Source organism: Lepidochelys kempii, chromosome 12 (genome assembly GCF_965140285.1).
Source record: "Lepidochelys kempii isolate rLepKem1 chromosome 12, rLepKem1.hap1, whole genome shotgun sequence".
Lineage (NCBI taxonomy): Eukaryota > Metazoa > Chordata > Testudines > Cheloniidae > Lepidochelys > Lepidochelys kempii.
In genome coordinates, this window is record NC_136391.1 from 17,635,197 (window position 1) to 17,656,547 (window position 21,351).

The 21,351-nt window shown below is 39.6% G+C and overlaps 1 protein-coding gene across 1 annotated transcript in view; it reads left to right on the forward strand.

The window, feature by feature from the left end:
• LOC140896499 (plasmanylethanolamine desaturase 1) overlaps positions 1-9,351 on the forward strand; it is a 77,612-nt gene extending 68,261 nt beyond the window's left edge. The window contains exons 6-9 of the mRNA XM_073308424.2: positions 5,820-6,032; positions 7,326-7,397; positions 7,481-7,630; positions 8,091-9,351. Coding sequence (XP_073164525.1) covers positions 5,820-6,032; positions 7,326-7,397; positions 7,481-7,630; positions 8,091-8,119 — 464 coding nt within the window. The 3' untranslated portion in view covers positions 8,120-9,351. The remainder of the gene's footprint in view (positions 1-5,819; positions 6,033-7,325; positions 7,398-7,480; positions 7,631-8,090) is intronic.
• The last annotated feature ends 12,000 nt before the right edge of the window (positions 9,352-21,351 follow it).

Here is a 21,351-nt window from a genome sequence, read left to right on the forward strand (position 1 = left end):
TTTTTGGGCACTGTAAGTACAGGGGAACACCCAGGGTCAGTCTAGTAAAGGGAGTCTGATGGGCTCAAAATGTTCTCTCACTCTTTGTGACCAAACTCTACTCTGCACAGAACCCAGGGGAGGCAGGATATAGATGCAAAGGTGTCTTTATGCCACTTTTCGAACTCCCTGGATTTAGGAGGTAATTAAAACTGCCACGTGACTGGTTTAACTTGTGCCTAGCTGTGCACAGCCGCATTCCAGCCTCATGGAATAACTGGCATGTAGAGGTACTTCAGCTACTCCTCTTCTCCCTAGCCATGACCCCCATACAGCAGGCTGGGAACTAGAAATGCGTAGCTGGCCAGATCCACCAGAACTCAAGTCCCTTTGTGCCTTCAGAGCATACAGAAAGTCCTGGATCTGGCTTCCACGCTTAATCCATGCAAGAATAGATTAAGATAGTGTCCGTGGATCTGGGATGAGGGGGACTTGTGGAGCCACAACATTTGGCTCCTAGGATCCATGTAGAGGGAGTGTTGGGATTCACCTTGTGTGGGGGAGGTAACGTTGTCAGCTGGGAGAGCCAGGAGCACGTTGAGCTCACATTTTTTGGAGTAGGGACCTGGGGAAACTGGATCTGGTCTCAAATTAGGCATAGTCTGAGTAATCCAGAATAAATTTAGGCATGCTGCAGAGGTGTTATTTTCCTGTAGGTATAATGTGGGTCTGGGACATAGAAAGAAAGGAAAAGGAAACTTAAATTGAGTTAAATACGTATTTTCCTTCTGGTATAAAATGTATTTTCACAGCTGTATAGAGTGATTTGAAGTCAGAGCTACATTAATCAGGGCATGAACTGCAACTGGCCAACAGGGTGAATTTATACAATTTCAAAAATTGCTTTGTTTCTAAACCATAAACACCTAGTATTTCCATTGGTTTGTTTTAGGACATGCCCACATACAAACTTCTAAATGTACTATTGTATTGCTATTGTTCTGCCATTGCCAAGCTACTGTGCTTACCACAGGGTAACCTGTCCTACTCCCTCCAAATTCCATTGTGATACCAATACATAAAGTAGTAAAACATTAGTGAGGAAGGTCATTGTAAGTATTGTCTGCTCATTTCCACTGACAGTGAGAAACTGAAATGCCCTAGATGGATTGGCCTGGGTAGGAATTTATACAGCATTCTTCAATTCTACAGTTAAAACTAGTATTGCTGTGGTTTAGTTTAAAAACAAATAACCAAAACCCTCCAATTTTCCCTTTTAAAATAGTTCTTGGCCTGCTTCTAGGACTAGCAGGAGAAATAAAAACATGAGCTGCTCAATTTGACAAAAACACACACAAGAATTTGCAAAATGATTTATTGAAAAAGCTGAGAAGCTCAACAGGTTTGGAGACTGGGCTTGGTAGGATACGCTCTTAAAGCTTTTACACCAAGCTCACCCAAGTGTTTTGAACCTATGACAAACCTACCCCGTGTCCTGTGGTGACGCACTACTTACTCTCACAGTCCTGGAATGGGCCTCTCTGTCCTTTGTTCTCCCCTTGTGTGGAACTAGTAGCCAGGTTGGCTACTTGGGAATATGTTTGGAGTCAGACAGCAGGAGATATCTTCTTTTCTGTCTCCCTCCCCTACCACCTTTCTGTCCGAAATCGTGACTTCCATCCTCTCTACCTCTTTTCCTTGTTTTCCCTTCACATCTGCTAGCCTTTCTGTTCCTTTCCTGACCATCACCCAAAGACATCATGTGCCTTAAGAACGGGTGGGAACTGATGGTACTAATCCCACTAGATATCTGGCTTCACTGTCTGACTCCTCTCCCTGGTGGCCTCTGGCCACTCTGCTCTCGCTGCCCATGTTTCTCCCTGCTGAGACCCTGCAGTCAAGTATGCCGAACAAGGATGGAGGCAGCATGTGTACAAGGAGCTGGCTAGAGAAGGTAGCTGACCTCCTTTCTGGCCCAGAAAAGCACCCACAGCACAGAGTGGAAGTGAAGATCTAAAATACCAAAGAGCTGTAGCAATGCTAGGCAAAAGACAGAAATCAGGACACACAGTCAGAAAAGGGCCCTGAAAGCTCAGGGTCTCCAAGAGACTGTCTCATTTTAACTTTGTGGTTGCAGGGTGCTTAGGTTCTTTTTTTATACTAATACGTTGGAATGACACCATGATCAAAATGCCATGGAAACAGTCCTATATTCCCTACTTGGAAGTTTTGAAGATGCAGACAAAGATTTTCAAAAATGGGTGGCTAAGGTTAGGCTCCTACATAAATGACCTGGGCTCACAAAAGTTCAGGCTGTTTTGTTTACAGCGGTAAAGAAGGATTTAGAAGCCCATCTTTAGGCACCCTCCCTCCCCTTTTTGATAAAAATCTTGGCATAAAATACACATTATCAGTGTTTGGCTGACTCACACCATGATGTGTTGCTATTGTTATATAAAGAGAGACCTCTTTCTGTGTTCAGATTTTATTTAAAAGCGAGCGTATCTTGAGGGCTGATCAATTGCTAGGTCAATCCTTTTTTGAGAAAATGCCCTTGTGACCACATCTGTCGGGAAATACTGATGTGGAAAGCCCCATGTGAATCAAGTGGGTGCTGCCAAACCCCTGAGTCAGAGGGGCTCTATGAGGGGAGGTGTGTTGCTCTTTGCTGCTGAATCACGATTAGCCTCTGCAGGAGCTAGGCCTGATAAGCCCCCTGGAGTCTGCAAAGCTGAAGTCATAGAAATTCACTTTTAAAATATTGAATATGGCTCTAAACTATTAATAAGGGAATGGATTGACGGGCGTGCATCTTAATGTTTAACGTGTCCCTCCCACCACTCTAGCAAAGCATCTGTAGAACTTACAGTGTTTTCTACCATTTTGTGATTTTTATCACCTGTTTTTGGCTGCCATGGTGCCACCTCTTAATCAAACAGACATTTGAGGTCCCTGCTGCTGCTGATCCTACGCACAGAGTGCTGCTGATTGACGTGGACCAGAGTGCCCAGCATGGCTTGCCTAGGCTGAGAAAGTGGGCGAATGCCCTCGCTCTTGCTCTCTCCTTCTCCAAGTCAGCCCTGAAACATTTGAGTATCTAAAATGGAAGCTCAGTTATTTTCTATGGGAATTATTGCTTGTGTCAACTGCGAAGGAGAAAGTTTAAAAAAACCCACCACATTATAAGGAAAGCCTCCAGAAAGCCAGAGAGTAGGTGATAAAAATAGGACATTTCCATTACTGAATTTTGAAGCTGTATGACGAGGTTTTTTCTTTTTCTTTTTTTTTTTAAGGTAAAAATTACTTTTTATAAAGCAAAAACAATTCTGGATTGATTGTAATTGATTTCTACCTACAATTAATAAAATTGCATCTCATCCTGCTGCTACCGTTTAACCCGGAACTAGACAAGGCACTGGCTTGAGAGCAAGCTTTAAAGTACTTGTAGTGATTTCACAACAGGCAGTGAGACACTCCATATGTTATAGATCCCAGTAAGGCAGAAGCCTGCTACAAAACTAGCACTGTAATTCTTGAACACACTTGCTCTTCTTATTTACGCAAACTTAATCTAAACAGGGCATGCAATGTCGCAAATAGTTTTGAAAGTCCTGTGGGTATAATACTGGTTATGTTGGAAATTAAAATATGTATTTTTGTTAGAGGAGAGAGTATGCAACTATAATGTATTTTAAAAGTAATAATGTGTCTAATATAAATTGTGTGAGTATAGAATATAAAATTATAGAATGATAAACTAATTCAGCTATAATTGAGCCCCATCTGGTGGTGGTATGAGGGAACAACGGATAAATTATTGCAATGGCAGAGAGAGATTGTTCACACAAGAGTTCAAACCTTTTTTCAAAAGACTTAAGTCTTAACTAATAAATGTGAGGCTAATGAAATAGTATCACTTTTAATCATAATATTCCTTTCTGATAGTCATATCTTAAAATAATTGTCTTTATAATTGTGTGTGTGTGTGTGTGTCTTGAGGGTTTGTGAATGCGATCGCTTTGGTGAGAAATACAGATTTAAGTGTCATCTGGAGCATTGCTTGCCTGTGCTGCACTGACTAGGAAGCCTTTTCGCTCTCTCTGATCCAAAAAAAATGCTCGACAAGTTGTTACATATTCCAGAAAACAGATTAAATTATTTGTGTGGACTCATTAATATAATTGACAAAGCTTGGCTATCCCACTTTTTGCTCCTTGCTAATCTTTCACTTTCATGGGACTTTTCCCCCCATCAGTGTCCAAAAACAAACACACAAAGAAAGAATGGGGATCTCACGGTCTCCCGAGTTGGCTGCTAGAAGATAGCAGGTAGCAGTCCTCTATTAAAGACCTCCGGGTGCAACAGTGCTTCAGTTATTGTTACACAACATGGCCAGAGCGCTGTGGGTGTATGGGCATGTGCATGCACGCACATTATCTATTTGCGGGCACACATCCAGTAGTCACCGATTAGAGTCAACAGTTTCCACAGTGGGGTCAGGGATTCCACAGTTCCTTTCTGTCCTAAATATACAGAAAAATTGTTACGGGTAGGGTATCACAGAATGGTAAATGTTGCCTTGTTGTGCTGAGCTGTGCCATATGAAATAGGCATAATAAAAGGGTAGCAAATGAATGAATAAAGTTTGTGAAGGGCAAAGAATGGCAGACGTGGGAACGGAAGTTCGGCTTTCCTATCTCCTGCCCTTGTGCATGTTCCCTTTGATGAAGTAGGCTTTGGAGGGGGGGATGGGGCAGGATGTGGATTCCTTTTACCGAAATCATTGGGAAATGGCTCCTGTTAGTTCAAGGGACTAAGAAATTGAGTATCTGACTAAATTTGCTATACACACACAGTACATTTTCCTTACCTGTGCACTTTGGCTAATATCCAGCCCGAAGTATTAGATAAGAGCTAGGTGGTATCACCTTATTATCCAGTGCATAAGGGAGGCAAAATACGCATTTGCTATTCAGCAGCTGCTGAGCCATTTCACAGAGGCTGCTTTATGAAGAGGAATGGCTGAAGTCGTTTATAGGGGAACTTATGCCATCCCCTGTGGAAGTGGTAGGAAAAGGAGGATCCACACAGCAGCATAGTCCTGCAATGCACAGTTCTTACATGCTTAGCACCCCCATCACTTTGCCAAAAAGGGAGGGGGGGAGGTGCACTGGTTTCAGTGCAGTGGGACCTAATGCAGCACTAGCTGCTGGATTTTTAGGAGCTTAGCACAAACTCCATGTAAAATCGACTACATGTGCAGTGAGAGTTTTGGTGAATTGTAAGTAAATCAGATTGAAATAGTTTTCCACTGCAGCACTCGGCACTTCTCAGTGAGACCTATTTCCATGCCAGAGTTCAACTTTTTTTACTCCCAGCTGTTTTGACTGTTGAGCTTTTTTTTCTAAAAAAACCCCAAAAACGCACTTTTTACTTTGCGGAGTGTAAGTTAATACGCGGTGTTTAGCATGGACTCATCTGTAGTTGCTGTGGCTGCTATTATGTCTGTGGGTTATGTCTGCTTTTCATTAATGTCTTAGGACCCCCAAAATGAAAATAGCATAGGTTGGCTGTCTCTGTAAGAGTTCTCCAACTCTGGCTTAGACCTATTCAGGAAAAAGCAGCTCATGGTTTATGTCATAAGCATTGTTTAGTCATTGACGCTATTGTATAAGGGTAGCTATTAAAGTCTGAACTGTTCTCTTGCCTATAACTATATCTCTGTATTACTGAATGACATAATCTTAGCTTTCTCTTGCACAATTTGCTTTTAAAATTGAATGTGTTTGCATAAAGTCTTACAAACTGCTTACTAATCAAATGGTTGTTTCCCTGTACAGAATATATACATGAGACATATGCTTGGGAGTGCTTTATGTTTGCACTAGCTATTTTTGTCACAGTGACTAATCAGATTCATAAGTGGTCCCATTCCTACTTTGGGCTGCCTCTATGGGTCACAGTTTTGCAAGATCTGCACATCATTTTACCGAGGAACCACCACAGAATCCATCACGTAGCACCCCACGAAACCTATTTTTGCATCACTGCAGGTAAAATAAAAACTCTGAGAACCATGACATGTCTCATGTTGTGACATGGGGGGAGGGAGGAAGAATTTAGAAAGTCGAAAAAATGTATTGCTATCGGAATGGATTATTGCACACTGGATATTTTTCATTTGGTGCTGCTTCCTAATAAGATGTGTTCACTTTAAAACTGGAGTTTTAAATACATAAATCTGGTGCTTTCTAGAGTGCAATGCTGAGAATTCTTTATCTTTCATGCTAAGTTAGACTGTTAGAAACTCTACTCATAGAGGAGAGAGATTTTTCAATGTTATACAGTACTGTCGTATTACAGGAACAGTTTTATGTAGTAGCATTCAACCCTTCATATATTGTATGATGTGTGTATCACAGATAGTAACATATTTGTATAACTGAATGTAACACACATAATTGGCAAACAAATATTGCAGTAACGTCAAAAATTTTTTATTTAACATACCTGTGCTTATATTAAAACTCCTTCTCTGTAAATTGTTAGCTGTAATTTTAAATTGACTAGAAATTCTATAAAAGGAAATATGTTTTTAGATTGCTCATGGCTTCAAGGATAGAAGCTACTTATGATTTAGTGAAGCTAGTTTGTACCAACTCTGTGTTGATGATTCTTTGGTACTGTTTCAAATGAATCCATAATCATCTACTAAGTTGTTTTTTTTTATTTACTCCATTATTGAGGATGCCTTTAAAAATTTGTTTTGATCGTCCATGCTTTAAAAATAGATCTCAAATAGGTTTCAGAGTAACAGCCATGTTAGTCTGTATTCGCAAAAAGAAAAGGAGTACTTGTGGCACCTTAGAGACCAACCAATTTATTTGAGCATAAGCTTTCGTGAGCTACAGCTCATAGGGTAATTTAAGTGGAAAGCGTTTATAATGCCCACAGAAGGAGTATTGAGATTGGGGCACTGAACAGAATGCACGGATCTGAAAGTACAGTGATCTAGTGGTGCATAAAAGATAGTGAATGAAGCTCAAGAGAACGATTCCCAGGCTAGTAACAGCTTGTCTTCTCAAGGATGTGATACTCTAGAAATGTAAGAATGCATGGCAGCGGCGGAAGAAAGAGAATGGGGGCAGAGGGCGTTAACGGTACTTTGCAACAGTCCTTTGACATGTACTTTAAACATTATCATTAATGTATGGGTTGGCAATGGCCTTAGGTTATGCTTAAGAAGAGCAGTAACTAGCAAGTTATAATATTTTAGCAAGGGGAAAGACAAAAAAGAGACATGATTGAAAAAATATTTTTAACTCCCAACACTTTTTCCTTTCCAGGCTGGCTAAATTACCCATTGGACAGAATAGGATTTTGGAGGAAAATGAAAAATATCATAGAAGCATTAACAGGTCAGAAACCTCAAACTGATGATTTACATGCAATAAAGCACTCTTAAAGGAAAAAAAAAAAAGAACTACTATGTCATCTACAGAAAACAAGCATCTCTTTAGCACCATGGATTTTAACCTCTGGCACAATGAGTTTATGAAAACTTTGAAACTCTGCAGAGCATTGCTTGCAATGTCACAGAAAAATTTGATGATTTGCCAGCTTGGATATCCTAAGGAGTTGAAATACAATGGTATTTGGAACATACAATAATTGAATGTAATTGCTAATCTTGATTGGTTTTAAGAGACTATTATGCCTGATGTTGTATTTATTAGGACTTCTGTATCCTATTACTGTACTTGGGTGGATACTCACAATGCATCTGACTTCATAAATGCACCCAGAAAAAAAAGATATGTTAATTAACATGAAGTACCTTTTGGCTTCAGTGCAAGTAAGATACATAAATTGGCTTTGTGCCATTTTATGCTGAAGAGTTTGTATTGTTTAATTTGCATGATGCAATGCTTCAGTATAGGGCTAAAAAGTAATTTGACTAGATCTTTATTTTTAAACAGCCAAATTTTAAACTTCTGTGTTTTGGTCATGATTTTTAAACTGAGATTCCATTTGCCACAGTTTTGCAACCCACAATGATTTGTTCACTCAATTTTTCCCTTTAATCCGTTCATTCATTTATTTTCCTGCAGGTATAAAATGTGGAGGCAATCTACTGTAGGTACAAAATTGCACCAAAAGAAATGAAGCTCAGGTTTGAAAATTATGCCTTTTACACTGTTTAATACTAGGAAGTCTTAACCACTGTTGTTTGTTGTTGTTAAATGTTTATATTTCAGAGGCTCCACTCCAAATTAGTGGTTTCCATTTTGTAGGCTCAGCACAAGGACATAGTGCCTACCTCAATGATCTTATGATTTGAGTAGACAAACAACATACAAATAATGGGGTCCGTAACTGTGATTTTAAATTCTTTAGAATGAATGAAATCTTAATTTAACTAAAATTAATGTCTTGATTTTTGAAAGGCATATTTCAATGAGAGAAATACGTGCATCTTAGAGCCATCTGTAATATACTTATCAAATGAAACCCCCCTTACCAAATTGCTCGAGTGGAGCATATTGTAGGGTTGATGTTTTTTTAATGCTAGGAAGCAGATTTACTATGAGTCTTTGACCTGATTCTAGTTTCACACTTTTATATGTCGGTGTAATGCCATTGATTTCTATGGAATTGTATCTGACTGAACCCTGATGAGATAAATGAGATAAAAATCAGTCTCTGGTTCTTAAACTTGGAATCTATCTTTCACCTGCTGTCCCAACCCCCCCAAAATGTTTTTTTTTAAAAATATCTTGGGAATGGGGCAGAATTTATATTCAGAAAAAGCCAAAATGTTAGTGTGTCAATCTAGCTAAGCTGATTGTTGGGCCCCTTTGCATCTGATGTCCGATCCACAACTATTGTCTGCAGATACTACCGATATAAAGCGGCTATCCGCAGATTTTCAGAGGTCTACTGATTGGAAAGGGGCACTCTTGCATGTGTTAAATCATTAGGAGGAGAGAGTAGGGGATTTTTTCATGTGCAGAGCCCTGAATAGTGTTCATCTGCAAAATGGTATGGTGCTAGGTTAACAGTGCTGAACAGTGAAGAACTTTGCCTCTCCTTAAAGGCTAATCCTCAGCAATACAGGTTTGTGGTAATAATTCAGCTGTTCGCTTTAGGCACCAGCCATCCATGATCATGACCGCAGCCACGTCTCAGACGAAACAAAAATGTCTGTTGCTTATTCCTGTTGTCCTGCAAGATTTTTTTCCCAGTAAAATGATCCCATATAAATTGTGAACTTGTTCTGAATACTTGCTACAATTGTCAAAAGCAATTAAGGTCCCATTTATAATCAGTGAGACTTAGGCACTTACGTCACTTTGGCACCTTGGAAAATTTTACCCACTATAAACAAATTGACAGGCTCAGTCTAAGTACATGCAGTTAAAATGTTAATTGACTAACAATCCCATATAGAAAGTAGGGTGGCCAGGTGCTCGGTTTTTTACTGGAAAATCTGGTCGAACAGGGGACCTGACAGTGTCTGGTCAGATCTACTGATTGGACACTCAAAGTCTGGTTACTGCGGGGGGCGATGTGCCGGGTCATCACCTGTGCCAGCACCTACTCAGCCAGGGCCGCTCCCAGCCCCGGCTCCACAGGTGAGTCCCTCATGACCTGGGTGGGGAGGTGGGAGGGGAACAGCAGTGAGCGACAGGATGGGGGGGACGAGGAGTAGATGGAATGGGGCCTCAGGGGAAGAGGCGGGGCTTTGGGGGGAAGAGGCAGGGCAGGAAAGGTTCTGGAGAGGTTCAGGAGAGGTTCTGCTGCTGTAGTGTTGGGTTTTTATCTGAACCCAAAGGGGCAGAACAACCACTCTGGCAAAACCAGGAAACCGGTTACTAGGATTTAGGAACACTGATATGTGATTGGTTGACATGACTATTGGGGCCTACTCCTGGGAGATGCAGAACACCCATGATTCCTGTTAAAGTCTGTAGGAAACAGAGCGGGAGGTTGACACATTCCAGGATGGGGCCTTCCAGAATATGGTCCTTATGGCACACGCAGTGTGGTTTGTTGAAGGTGATTTTATTTCCTTTTTTCCTACCATGTTAACAAACATTTCACATACAACAATTTAAACTCTTTGGTGGTTTGTGTGTGTGCACGCAGCAAACTGAACATATTGTATAACAGGAACTATAACTCACATTTATGAGGAAGAGGGAAGTTAAAATTAAAAAAAACAAAACCATTTTGTAAAAAAACTAGTTTCTTTGTATAATTAGGGCCAAATCCGGAGGGTTCAAGAAAGGGGAGCTGAAGCTATTCAGCTGCTTCTGATCAGGCCACGGGCATGTTGTTCTGCCACCGTGAATGTGTGATGTAGTGTAACTCCGATGGCTGGGTTGGTACAGTTATCTTTAGGGTTCCCTCTTACGGCTTGGTGTTGCTAATACGGTTTTGTTTGTTATTAATGTGTTGATCAGAGATTCGATTGTAGTAAAAGGGGGTTAGATCTAACGACAACCAATTGGAATCCAGTCTGAGCCAGTGGGAGTAAGTGAAATACAATATTCTAATAAGTGGATCTAATTTTGGTTATTCAAATAACATCTTTTGAATCCAATTAGCCTTTTTTTTACTAACCATAACATTTTGAAAAACTGTGTAAGTTGATTTCTCTTTTTTTTTTTTTTTAAAAAAAAATCAAAACATGAAAAGCTTTAAAGGATAGCAACAGATGGGAATTAATTTAATGTGCTGTTGTCAGAACTTCGGAAAATTACAAACTGATCTAATGACAGTAAAATTTAGGGTAGGGAATTTAAGCTCTACACTATCCTACTGAGGTTTGAAGAGAGAACAGTATTGATGTCGATTTCAGATTCCTTCATATGGGGATGAATGTCTATGTGAACTCCTGATTCCTTACACAACTGTAGCAAGGTGTTAATATTGCTCTGTGACAAACGTAGGTATCTGGATAAAAGAAAAAAGAGAGAGCAAAAGTATCTTGCAAGTATCTCAAAAACTTTGGTCAGAATTTCCATATGTGGTGTATAGCAATAGGCACATAAATCTAACTTTTGAAAACTAGGTAAAAATGGTTTGAAGTCAAGAATGGGAGCTTATGGGTGCTCAGCACCTTTGGAAATCAGGTCCTCTATTAAGTTTCTGATTTTAGGTATTTGTGTTTCAAAACATTGAGCTGTATTTTTATTTTTATATACCTAGAGTCAAATGAAATAATTTGCAAACTGCAGATTTTCAGGGTTAAGATGGTTACTCTGTATGTCTACAAGGTATTTTTTGCCTCTGTTTTAAAGCTTTCCCTGGATTGCACTCTCTAGCAGTAAGGATATTTGATATTTCAAATGGTTCTAAAAAGAAGTAAGCATTTCTCATTATCATTCATCATCATTTTGAACCAACCCACATTACTAGTCACCATTAAAAGGTCATTTGCCAAAAGCTAGCACAAAATGCTACATGCAGTTATTTCCTATGCAAGCTCCAGAAAATAAATATTTTGTGCAGCACTATATGCTAGCTGTTGTTGGGAGAGAGTGATGACTTAATGATACCCATTATACCTATTTTCATTTATCTGTAAACTATGGGGGAGTTCTCTTTGCTATTTTCACAAAACATTTTCTAACCTGCAGCTCAAAAATTCTTCAGGTCTGATCTGTGGCAGAGTCACTGTTTGTTTGAATTTTTCCTCTTCCCAAGCTCTTTCAAGCATGCCCTTCAGCCTTCTTTCAAATGCTGGGGATCCAGAGGCTGTTTCATGCAGATGAAGTTTAGAAAAAGAGAACTTCTCTCCTGTTACCGATAGCTTTTGCAAGGAGGGAAACATGGATATTGCCTCTTGCATGGAGAAACTGTTGTTATCCACGTAAAGTTGTCTTGCACTGACATCCTTCTTGGAGACACTGGCAGTTGGGTGAGGATTGTAAAAGCTGCCTCTTGGGCCATAGGAAGTTCCAGCAGATACTGTCTGCATGGACAAGTCAGTTCCACTGAAGGGTGTGAAATCCTTGGAGTGTTTCTGGTCTGAAAAAATCAGAAATATTAAACGGCTTCTCTCTCTCTACTCAAGGTGCTTATATGGGCTCTATTACGATAGTAGCTGAGCACCTGACAATCTTTAATGTATTTATCCTTACAACACCCTTGTGAGGTAGGGAAGTAAGATTATCTCCATTTTACAGGTAAGGAATTGAGGTATAAAAAGACTACATGATGCATCCAAGGTCACACAGAAAGTCTGTTGTGGAGCAAGGAATTGAAACCAGGGCTCCCAAGGCCTAGATTAGCACTCTAACCATTGGCCCACCCTTTCTCTTCTATTGCTTAACACATATTTTCCATTTTGAGACCATTGTTATATTGTAATTGCTGTGTAGAGCTGTAGAAGTAGATTATAGATTTCTTGGCAATAGATGCCTGTTGACTATTATAAAATATTTTGAAAATAAAATACAAGTCTGGATGTTTAAAGCGTGCCATCTCCAGGATGAAATTGGCTAAGGCCTTGTCTACACTATGGAGGGGAGATCGATCTAAGTTGCTCAACTTCAGATACATGAATAACATAGCTGAAGTCAACATACTTAGATCTACTTTCCCTGGGGTCCACACTACGCTATGTCTATTGGAGACACTCTCCCGTCGGCTCCCCTTGCTCTTTTTGTTCAGGTGGAGTACAGGAGTTGATGAGAGAGCGATCAGCGGTCGATTTAGCGGGTCTTCACTAGACCTGCAAAATCGACCGTGGATGCATCAATTGCCATGTGTCAAAGCCCTGGTAAGTGTAGACAAGCCCTCAGTGAATCTAGTTTTGCACCAGTTTTGGACCTGGTCTTCTGGATCTGTACTACTTGGGAATGGAGCTGCTTAAGGATGAAGCCTCCAAAGAACTCTAATGACAAGTAAATGTTTTCCTTTAAAAAAAAAAATCTGCTTTTTGTTGTTGCTATTTCAGAGAGAACCATGTACATTGGTTGCTGTTAAAAATATCAGAATTATCACTGTTTATTTACTGTTCTAAGTTTGACAAGCTGTGGTATCTGATAGCAAATGCTGAGATTTTAGTGGTAACCACTATTACCTGTTAGTTTGTAAATAAGAACAGTATGTTTTTCTAAATTGTAATATTATATAAAGTTGAACATAAACTGGGAGATTTTTCTCCGATTCATATAGAGTACATTAAATACAAAGCTCTGCCTTCTAAAATATCCTTTGTGGTAGGAAAACAATGAAAGCTACAGAAGCAAATTCAGTGCTAAGAGTAATATTGCCATCTGAACTCTCATAGGAGCTCATCTTGTAAAAGTTAGTTATGCAAGAAGACTTTAGTCACACAAGTAGTCTCATTGACATTAGTGGAACTCTTTGCCTGAGGGAGGTCTTCAGGATAAGGCCCATGGTTCATAAAGTTAAGGGGAGCATAGAAGTTAGCTTTGGGAAAAACATTGGGGCCATATTTTCCTACCAGCTGTGAACATTCTGTAAGCAAATCAGGGAGTTAAATGAGCAGTTACCTAATTTGCAAGAGCCTTTGCAGTGCAAATGCGAGACTTAGTTGAAACCTGTCTCAGAGTGGGACTGTATAATTTTTTAATGTTGTCCTATTTCATAATATTTCATTAGACAACATTATTTTAAAGTTATGAAACATGTATGTTGTTTCCCTAAGGGACCAAAATGGCTACATATTTCTGGTTAAATACTGAACACAGGGAGATTTTAAAAATGCATCTTATTTGCCCAGAAGATATTCCAGTCTATAGGCAACACACAAATAAGGTGTTTGGTTTAAAAAAAAAAAGTGTAAATACAAAGATGTCTGGCCTCTCAATCAAATATATGTTGGCTCCAGATTTGAGCCATATCTTATTAGCATATTAGCCAAGAGCCCCATTTGGGACAATGGTGCTCTGTTTGGTAAATATGTGATTAGAGAACATTTAAAAAATAAACCACTGCTGTCTTACAGAGGTTCAGCTCTATCATGCAATAATTTATTGAGGGGGCATCCTAACCATAAAAACACCTTTTAAAACTGGGTAGACAAAATATATTGTGTAAATCTTTCTTTTTTTACTGCATCATCTCAGTGGTTTAGGATCTTTTTAAAAAGAAACTGAATTGAATCATTCTGTAGATTAATTGCTTACTACATGGAATGTTTAGCTGTTTGTTTTACAAGGCAGTGAGTCTTAAACAAATAGGTCGACAATTTCAAACGTGGCTGCCTATAAACTTGGACACCAGCATCCATGTGCAGGCACCTCAATAAGAGGGCTGATTTTCAGAGGTGCTGAGCACCCAAACATGAAATGTCTGGCCATATTTTTTTAATTTTAGACTATTATAACTTAACCAGTTTGGATGGTATTTTTAAAAAAATAATAATTGTTTAACAATTACAACGATTTTCTTGGTTGAGGCCTTAAAGTGGAATTTTTTGTACCAAAGTTCCGAACATAAAGCAAGAAATCAGACTTCAGACAAAGTGCAAATCTAGAGCAGAGCAAATGACGGCCTGCAACAAAACTACTTTCAGCTGTGATCTAGCCAATCCTCAATTTGAGCAGGATCGGGCCTGGGTAGTGCACCCCCAATATCTGGATCAAATTCCAGTTTGTCTACTTAAAATCCCACCCGCCTCCCACCAATAGTGTCGGCAGGATAACTGAAAAGGAACAGCACCTTGCAACCTGAGCAGAATGCGGAGTTTGGGCTAGGGACTGAGGTGAGACAAGCAGGGAATGTGATGATGGGCTTTTAAAGTGTCTATATAGACAAGCTAGAAGGGTCTCATTAGAAAAAGGGAGGGTGCTTTTCTGATGGCAGAGAGAGAGAGAGAGAAGCTGCGTTTGTTTGTCTACCATCCTGCAACTTTGAACCCTTGGGACTTCTTTGGGGGTCTAAGGGTTTAACGTACATTTGCTTTACTCTTAGTGATTTGAAGACTTTGCAGAATATCAATAGTGATCCACTGCCTCATTGTGGCTTTCTGTATCTCAGCTCCACCTCTCTGGATTGATGTGTTAATCTGCCTCCAGCCCCGTCTTCAGTAGACAGCCACACCATTTCAGGTCACCATCATGGTCTCTGCAGTCATCTCTCATCTATCCTGCAGGTCTCATTCTGTCTCTGATAGACGCATATGCCTCTCTAAGTCTGTAGATATTTCCTCCTAAATGCACAGGACTTGCAGGCTGCCACCATTGCAAATGTCAGAGAGGGTGAAAGACAAGAAGATGGCACAAGCGCCTGAAATGTGATATTTGGTCTATAGTGCAGCATAAAAAGAATCCTTCTCATCTAGGCTTTTCCCAGGACAAAGGGCTGGTTGAATGTCAAAGAACTTTCCCTTGTAAAATTATCACTAATGTAAGGAGATGGGACATATTCTCATTGTTCCTATCCCTGGATTAGTAGATGAGCCTTCTGAAATAGATAGCAAATGAGTGCTCATGTGACAGGATTTTCATTTGGAGCAGCTCCCCTTAGTTTTTATTCCCTGTTGAGTCAAGCAGATGTATGGAAGGCAAACCACCAAGTGCACTGGGTAAGTATGTGGGTTGGATCTTATTCACTGTTTGCAGAAGGTGCAAAAATATCTTTTGAAATAATACCGTTAGAAGGAGGAGAGAAATCTAATTGTGTGTGTGTGTGAAAACAGGGTGTACCTCTATTTGGAGACAATGCTACCTCTCTGCTAGAATTCATGATGCTGTGTTAACACATTTCCATATGGCAGTCCTACCGTGTACAATGTCTTTATTCTTCATGTAGTTCTTATTAAAAATCAGATATTTGATTGCACATCTGGAGAAAAATTAGTCAACATATCACACCCACACGGTGGGGCTGTTCACTCTGGCAACAGGGGTAAAGTCTGAGAGGACTTTGCAGTGATTATTCCCTCCCTTGACAAATTGAGTGGAGTGGGGAGGCGGAGGTGCATTTCTGTCGATAGAGAACAATTGCTCCCTACCACAGTGAATTCATCCACTGAGGCTGAGGCTATAATCTGTTTTACACTTTTCCTTCCTTAGCTTCAGGCCATTGCTCCTTGTCCTGCTATCTTCTGAGACTGAAGAATTCCCTTCCTTCATTTATATTACTATCTTGGAGGTATTTATAGACTGTGATCACGCTCCCATGAGTCTTCTCTTTTTGAGACCATATAAGTTTAGTTCCTGCAGTCTCTCCTCATATCTCTTATTCTATAATTCTTCTATCATTTTTGTTGCCCTTCTTTGTATTTTCTCTAATATTTTAAACACCATTCCTAAACTCTAACTATCTGAACCAAATACAGGGTCTACATGCTGGAGCACTGAGAAGCACTGTTATCACCCTATTGTACATTACTCAGTCCTCCTATATATTCATCCAAGATCTGCACTAACCCCCCCACCCCGATATTATGCTGTAAGCTCTCAATTTGCCACCTACCATCAATCATTAGATGTTGATTGTTGCCTTTTATCAGCACCTCCCACCCCTGCACAAGTTCTGTTTAGTTCCACTCCTTAAAGCTGTAATGCATATTTTAACTAGAAAAGGAGTACTTGTGGCACTGAAACTGTCATTTTAAATAGAGTTTCAGCCTGTTGCTTACAGCATACAGTTCCCATCTTAACAGGTCCCGTTGCTGTTTGGTATGCTCTTCCTGTGACTTGCCTATCCCTCAGATTTAGACATCCTCGGCCAGCTTGACCATGGCTGACTATGCATCACCTCCTGGGGGGTTGATGAAAACATAAAAGAATATTGCCCAATAAAAATGCAGTCCGTCGAAGATAACTCAGTTCCCTTTAGCTATAGGCTGGACACTCTGGGCCAGTTTTCAAAAATGACCTGTGTTGTTGGTGCAATCACCCACAAGCAGCTGAAAAATACAGGCGTGAAAACCTGCACCTACAAACCCAGCAGGAAGGTGTTAAGTATTTCTACTGCACTCACTAGTGTTACTGCTTGAAAAGCGTATGTGCAGATATAAGCATGAGCAAAGTTACAAGTGCACAAAAGAAGGTCAGATGAAGAGGGTGAGGCTTGCTTGTAAATCTTTTTTGAATCCAGTTGGTTCCATTGTGATTGGGATTTGAATATGTGCACTAAGGGCTCAATCCTGCAAGGTACGATCACTGTAATATCCTTTTCGCCATTCAGATATTGGAACACACAAAATTGGTGTTTGAAGTCCATGAGAATTGAGAGCACTTATCACCTTGCAGGATCAGACCCTATGAGAGAACTGGTTTAAGTGATGGTGAGCAATAGACTAGGAGTTCCTTTATTGGGTTTGAGTGGCAGGTTTCATAAAGGGACCTGAAGCATTTTGTACTGTACTCATAGGTGGGTACATCCAGTAAAAGAGAGAGAACACAATGTGTTCATATAGGGATCTATTTGTAGATAAACTGGCTGTATACTGAACAGCTTTTTATAAGAATACGGAAGGTTCTTTACAAGGTGGATTTAGCAAGAAGAGAGCAATTGGAGTGGTGAATAAAATGAGTTTGTGACAAAATTAGCTGTCAGAGATGCTTAAGTGTATTGAATAATAAAAGGGGCATCCAAACAATATGTGAAAAGAAGACCTCATAATTTTCAGTAAAACTCCAGGGCAAAAAAATAGATACAAACTTAGAAGGAAAAAATGGATTTGAGAAGAGTTCAGGTCCATGCTGCTTCAGTTACTTTTGAATGTTGTATAAAGATTGTGATCCTGAAAATATAGTTAATAGGTTAGTCATTCAGTCTGTGATACATCTACTTCCCCATGTAGACAAGGCCTCGGGCACCTGTAGTCTTGATGTCTGTCTCTCCTTTCAGATTTTAGAACACACACAATTGGGATTTGCCACATCAGTTGCTTGATGTTTAGACTCTTAACTACTGCAATTTAAATCCATTAACCTCTTTATTCGTAATAGTAAAGCACTACATTTAGGGGAAAAGATTTCTCATTGATTAGGGCATCAAGGAAGCTAATTTTCAAAGACAATGAAAATATTGTTTTTCTCTTTGATGAGGACTTACCCGCAGCAGCTTTGGCTTTGCTGCACCTGTCTGTTATGGTTTGGATGATAATCAGTAGTTATAATAGTAATTTAAGTCACAGAATATGGATATATAAAATATAATTTTCACTAAATGCCTCCTCACCTTGCCATTTGCCTATCAGCAGGAAATCATCCTGTGACCAGGCTCTGTTCCATTGACATTATCTCTTAATTATACTTAAATGACAGGAAGAAGAAGAACTAATACTTTACTGTTCAGGGATGCATTTCTAAAAGAACCATTCACAGGGCTACACCAATAAAGTAGAGAGGGAGTACTGTTCTGAGCAGAGTCAGAGAAACTCTAATTATTGCAATAAGAAAAACTGATTATGCTGCTTAAAACCTGGAAAGACAATCAAGCCTCATAAAGACTTGAATGTTATCTTCCCTACCACAACCTGGTCTTTTTGTTGGTAGGCGCAGAAAGCTGACAAAGTTGGGCAAATGGTCACCAAACTGGTTCCAAGGAGTTTCAGTGGAGCCTCTCTCGGAGACTTGTTTCACTTCTTGGTTTGCCTCTTGGTTCGCTTCACTGGATGGTATCTTGTAAAATAAATATTTATTATTCATATTAATTGCTGGTGCAAGTAGTCGTCTTTTTTTTTTTTAAAAAAAATGGTGCTTGTGCTTCTGCAGAGCGTGGAGCTATAAATGCAACACAGGGCACTTTGGACACTGCGGTTCAAAGGAATTAAAAAATAAATTGGGAACAGGTTTTGAATTCTGTCAAGCACACGGGTGTAGGTCAGAGACGCTGAATGACTGGCCAAATTATTGGCCTCTCTTTAGCTGTAGGTTCAGGACAAAGCAGGGGTGCAATATATGTTATCTTCAATATATGTATCTTCATAACAGTGGTATCTGAGTGATAAGCACATTCTAATTACTGGTGAACTCAAACAAAAAACCAGTTCACATTCACCTATCAAGGAGAAATCTCAAGTAGAAGCAAGTTTTAGAGGGGTATAATCTACTTTTAAAAATTATATTACAGAAGACCTAGTCCTTAGTTAAGGGTGGTTGAATTCTGCACTTACAGTCTTTCCTACCACAAATTACAGCACTTTCTCATGAGCATAGAGTGAATTTAGTTTATAATTTAAAATTAACTTAAAATGGTTCCTTTAAGAAATTTAGCACCATATGTCAGACCATTTTTTGTTTCTAATGGTCTTAATAGTAGTCGAATGTAGAACCTTCAAAGCTCCCATAGTTAAAACTCACTAAGATCTTGTGCACAGGAAACATTTTAAGGTGTTCTTTAAAAAAAAAAAAAGCATTTTGCCATAATTCTTAATGACAAAAAAAATTTCTGCAGAGGGTGACAAATAATTTTCTTCCACATGGATTTCCATGAGGAATTCCCCTCTTTCAAAATGTCTGCCATCTCCTATTTTCTTAGTGGGAGGGAGGACAATGGCTGGTGACCAGCAAAGATGCCTTCTTTTTGAATGGTCAGCCCCTCCCACCATTGCTACTGCCAGTGAAGAAAAGCTGGATCATCCCCTATGCTGATCCTATTATGTGCTAATCATAATTGTATGGTTATTGCATAGTGTAACTACAGGGCAGAAATAAGGTTGGTTGAGAGCCTACACTGTACATTTCCGAACTGTAAGATGTTTGGATTTTTTTGTTGTAAGTTTAACCTTACCTGGGTTTTGTATGCTTGGTTTGTTAGATAATGACAACATCCCTATAGCTTTTACTCTTAAATTGCTGATACGTACTCAACCTGAACTCCAATTTAATGTAGTGTTATCTGGCAGCATGTTTATAATGATGAGTGCTGCCTTGTGTGTGGCAAAGGTTGGACAGTCCCGCAGTAGATTTATGCAATATCCAGTTGGTGGTTTAGTTTTTCAGGACTGGGGGTAGACTGCTCCAGAATAGGCTACTTATTTTATTCTCAATGAAAACTCATCCCAGGTAGACACAGCTAGCAAATGGTGCTGGTTTAGATGTCCTATAATGCATACAGTGAGTATCTTTAATATATACAATCTGGTACAGTGACCGCTTAAACTTGCCAATATCAACTAAGATAAACATAAGTGTAACAGATGTATAATCCTTATTAGTATGCATTTTAAATTGAATAGCAGAAAAATAGGCCCTTAAAAGCTATGTAACTTCTTGGCATGTTCTTCCTTTCATTAACAGAAAGTGGGTAGACATATTGCTTAACAACAACAACAAAGTTCTTTGCCTCTGTGTTCACAAGAGAGTGTAGAAGACAGATGCCAGAAACAGTTCCCAAGGGATGCTGAGCTACTACTTAAGGATACCAGGATCTGAAGTGTTAGAAACTTTAGAGCCAGATGAAATCCAACCCACAAATTGGAATGAAGTGGCCAAAAAGGGGAAAAATTAGCTGTTTCTTTAACTCTTCCCCAAGAAGGATGGACTCATTTACAGTTGGGGGTGGAATGTTAGGGGTATGGAGGAGAAGGAAGTGTCAATTTATTTTAATTGGTATATTTTAATAACCTTCCATACCCCCACTATTGGTTGATGGGGAAGCTAGGATAATGATAGGTTTTGCTTTTAAAATCTTCTCCAACCTTTCTTCTCATGCAAATCTCCAAATGTCTGAGGGGTTTGTTAATTTATATCCAGTTTTCATGCACCTGTCTTATCCTCCAGGTGCCTTATTCACATTAAAAATGCTACCGAATTTCAGCAAATAAACGGGTTTCAGAGTAACAGCCGTGGTAGTCTGTATTCGCAAAAAGAAAAGGAGTACTTGTGGCACCTTAGAGACTAACCAATTTATTTGAGCATAAGCTTTCGTGAGCTACAGCTCACTTCATCGGATGCATACTGTACTAACCAATTTATTTGAGCATAAGCTTTCGTGAGCTACAGCTCACTTCATCGGATGCATACTGTATACAGTATGCATCCGATGAAGTGAGCTATAGCTCACGAAAGCTTATGCTCAAATAAATTGGTTAGTCTCTAAGGTGCCACAAGTACTCCTTTTCTTTCAGCCAGTAAACTGTAGACACACATAACTCCCCCAAACCCCCTCCACAAAACAACAAAATACCTTATAAACCTTCTTGACCCAGTGCAGCCGCAGTTGCCCCCTCAGTCACTGATGAATGAGTAATACCCACAAGTACAAGGGGTGTGTTTTGCTTTTCTTTTTAACATTTGCAAATATCTTCTGGGTCCAGGTCTTTCTTTTTCTGCCAAGTGGTAGTGTTAATACAGTAAAACTTGAGAAACATTCCTCTGTTGCTGTGTAATGCCAAAACCAGAGACAGCTGCTAGAAATTCGTGTCCAAGCCAA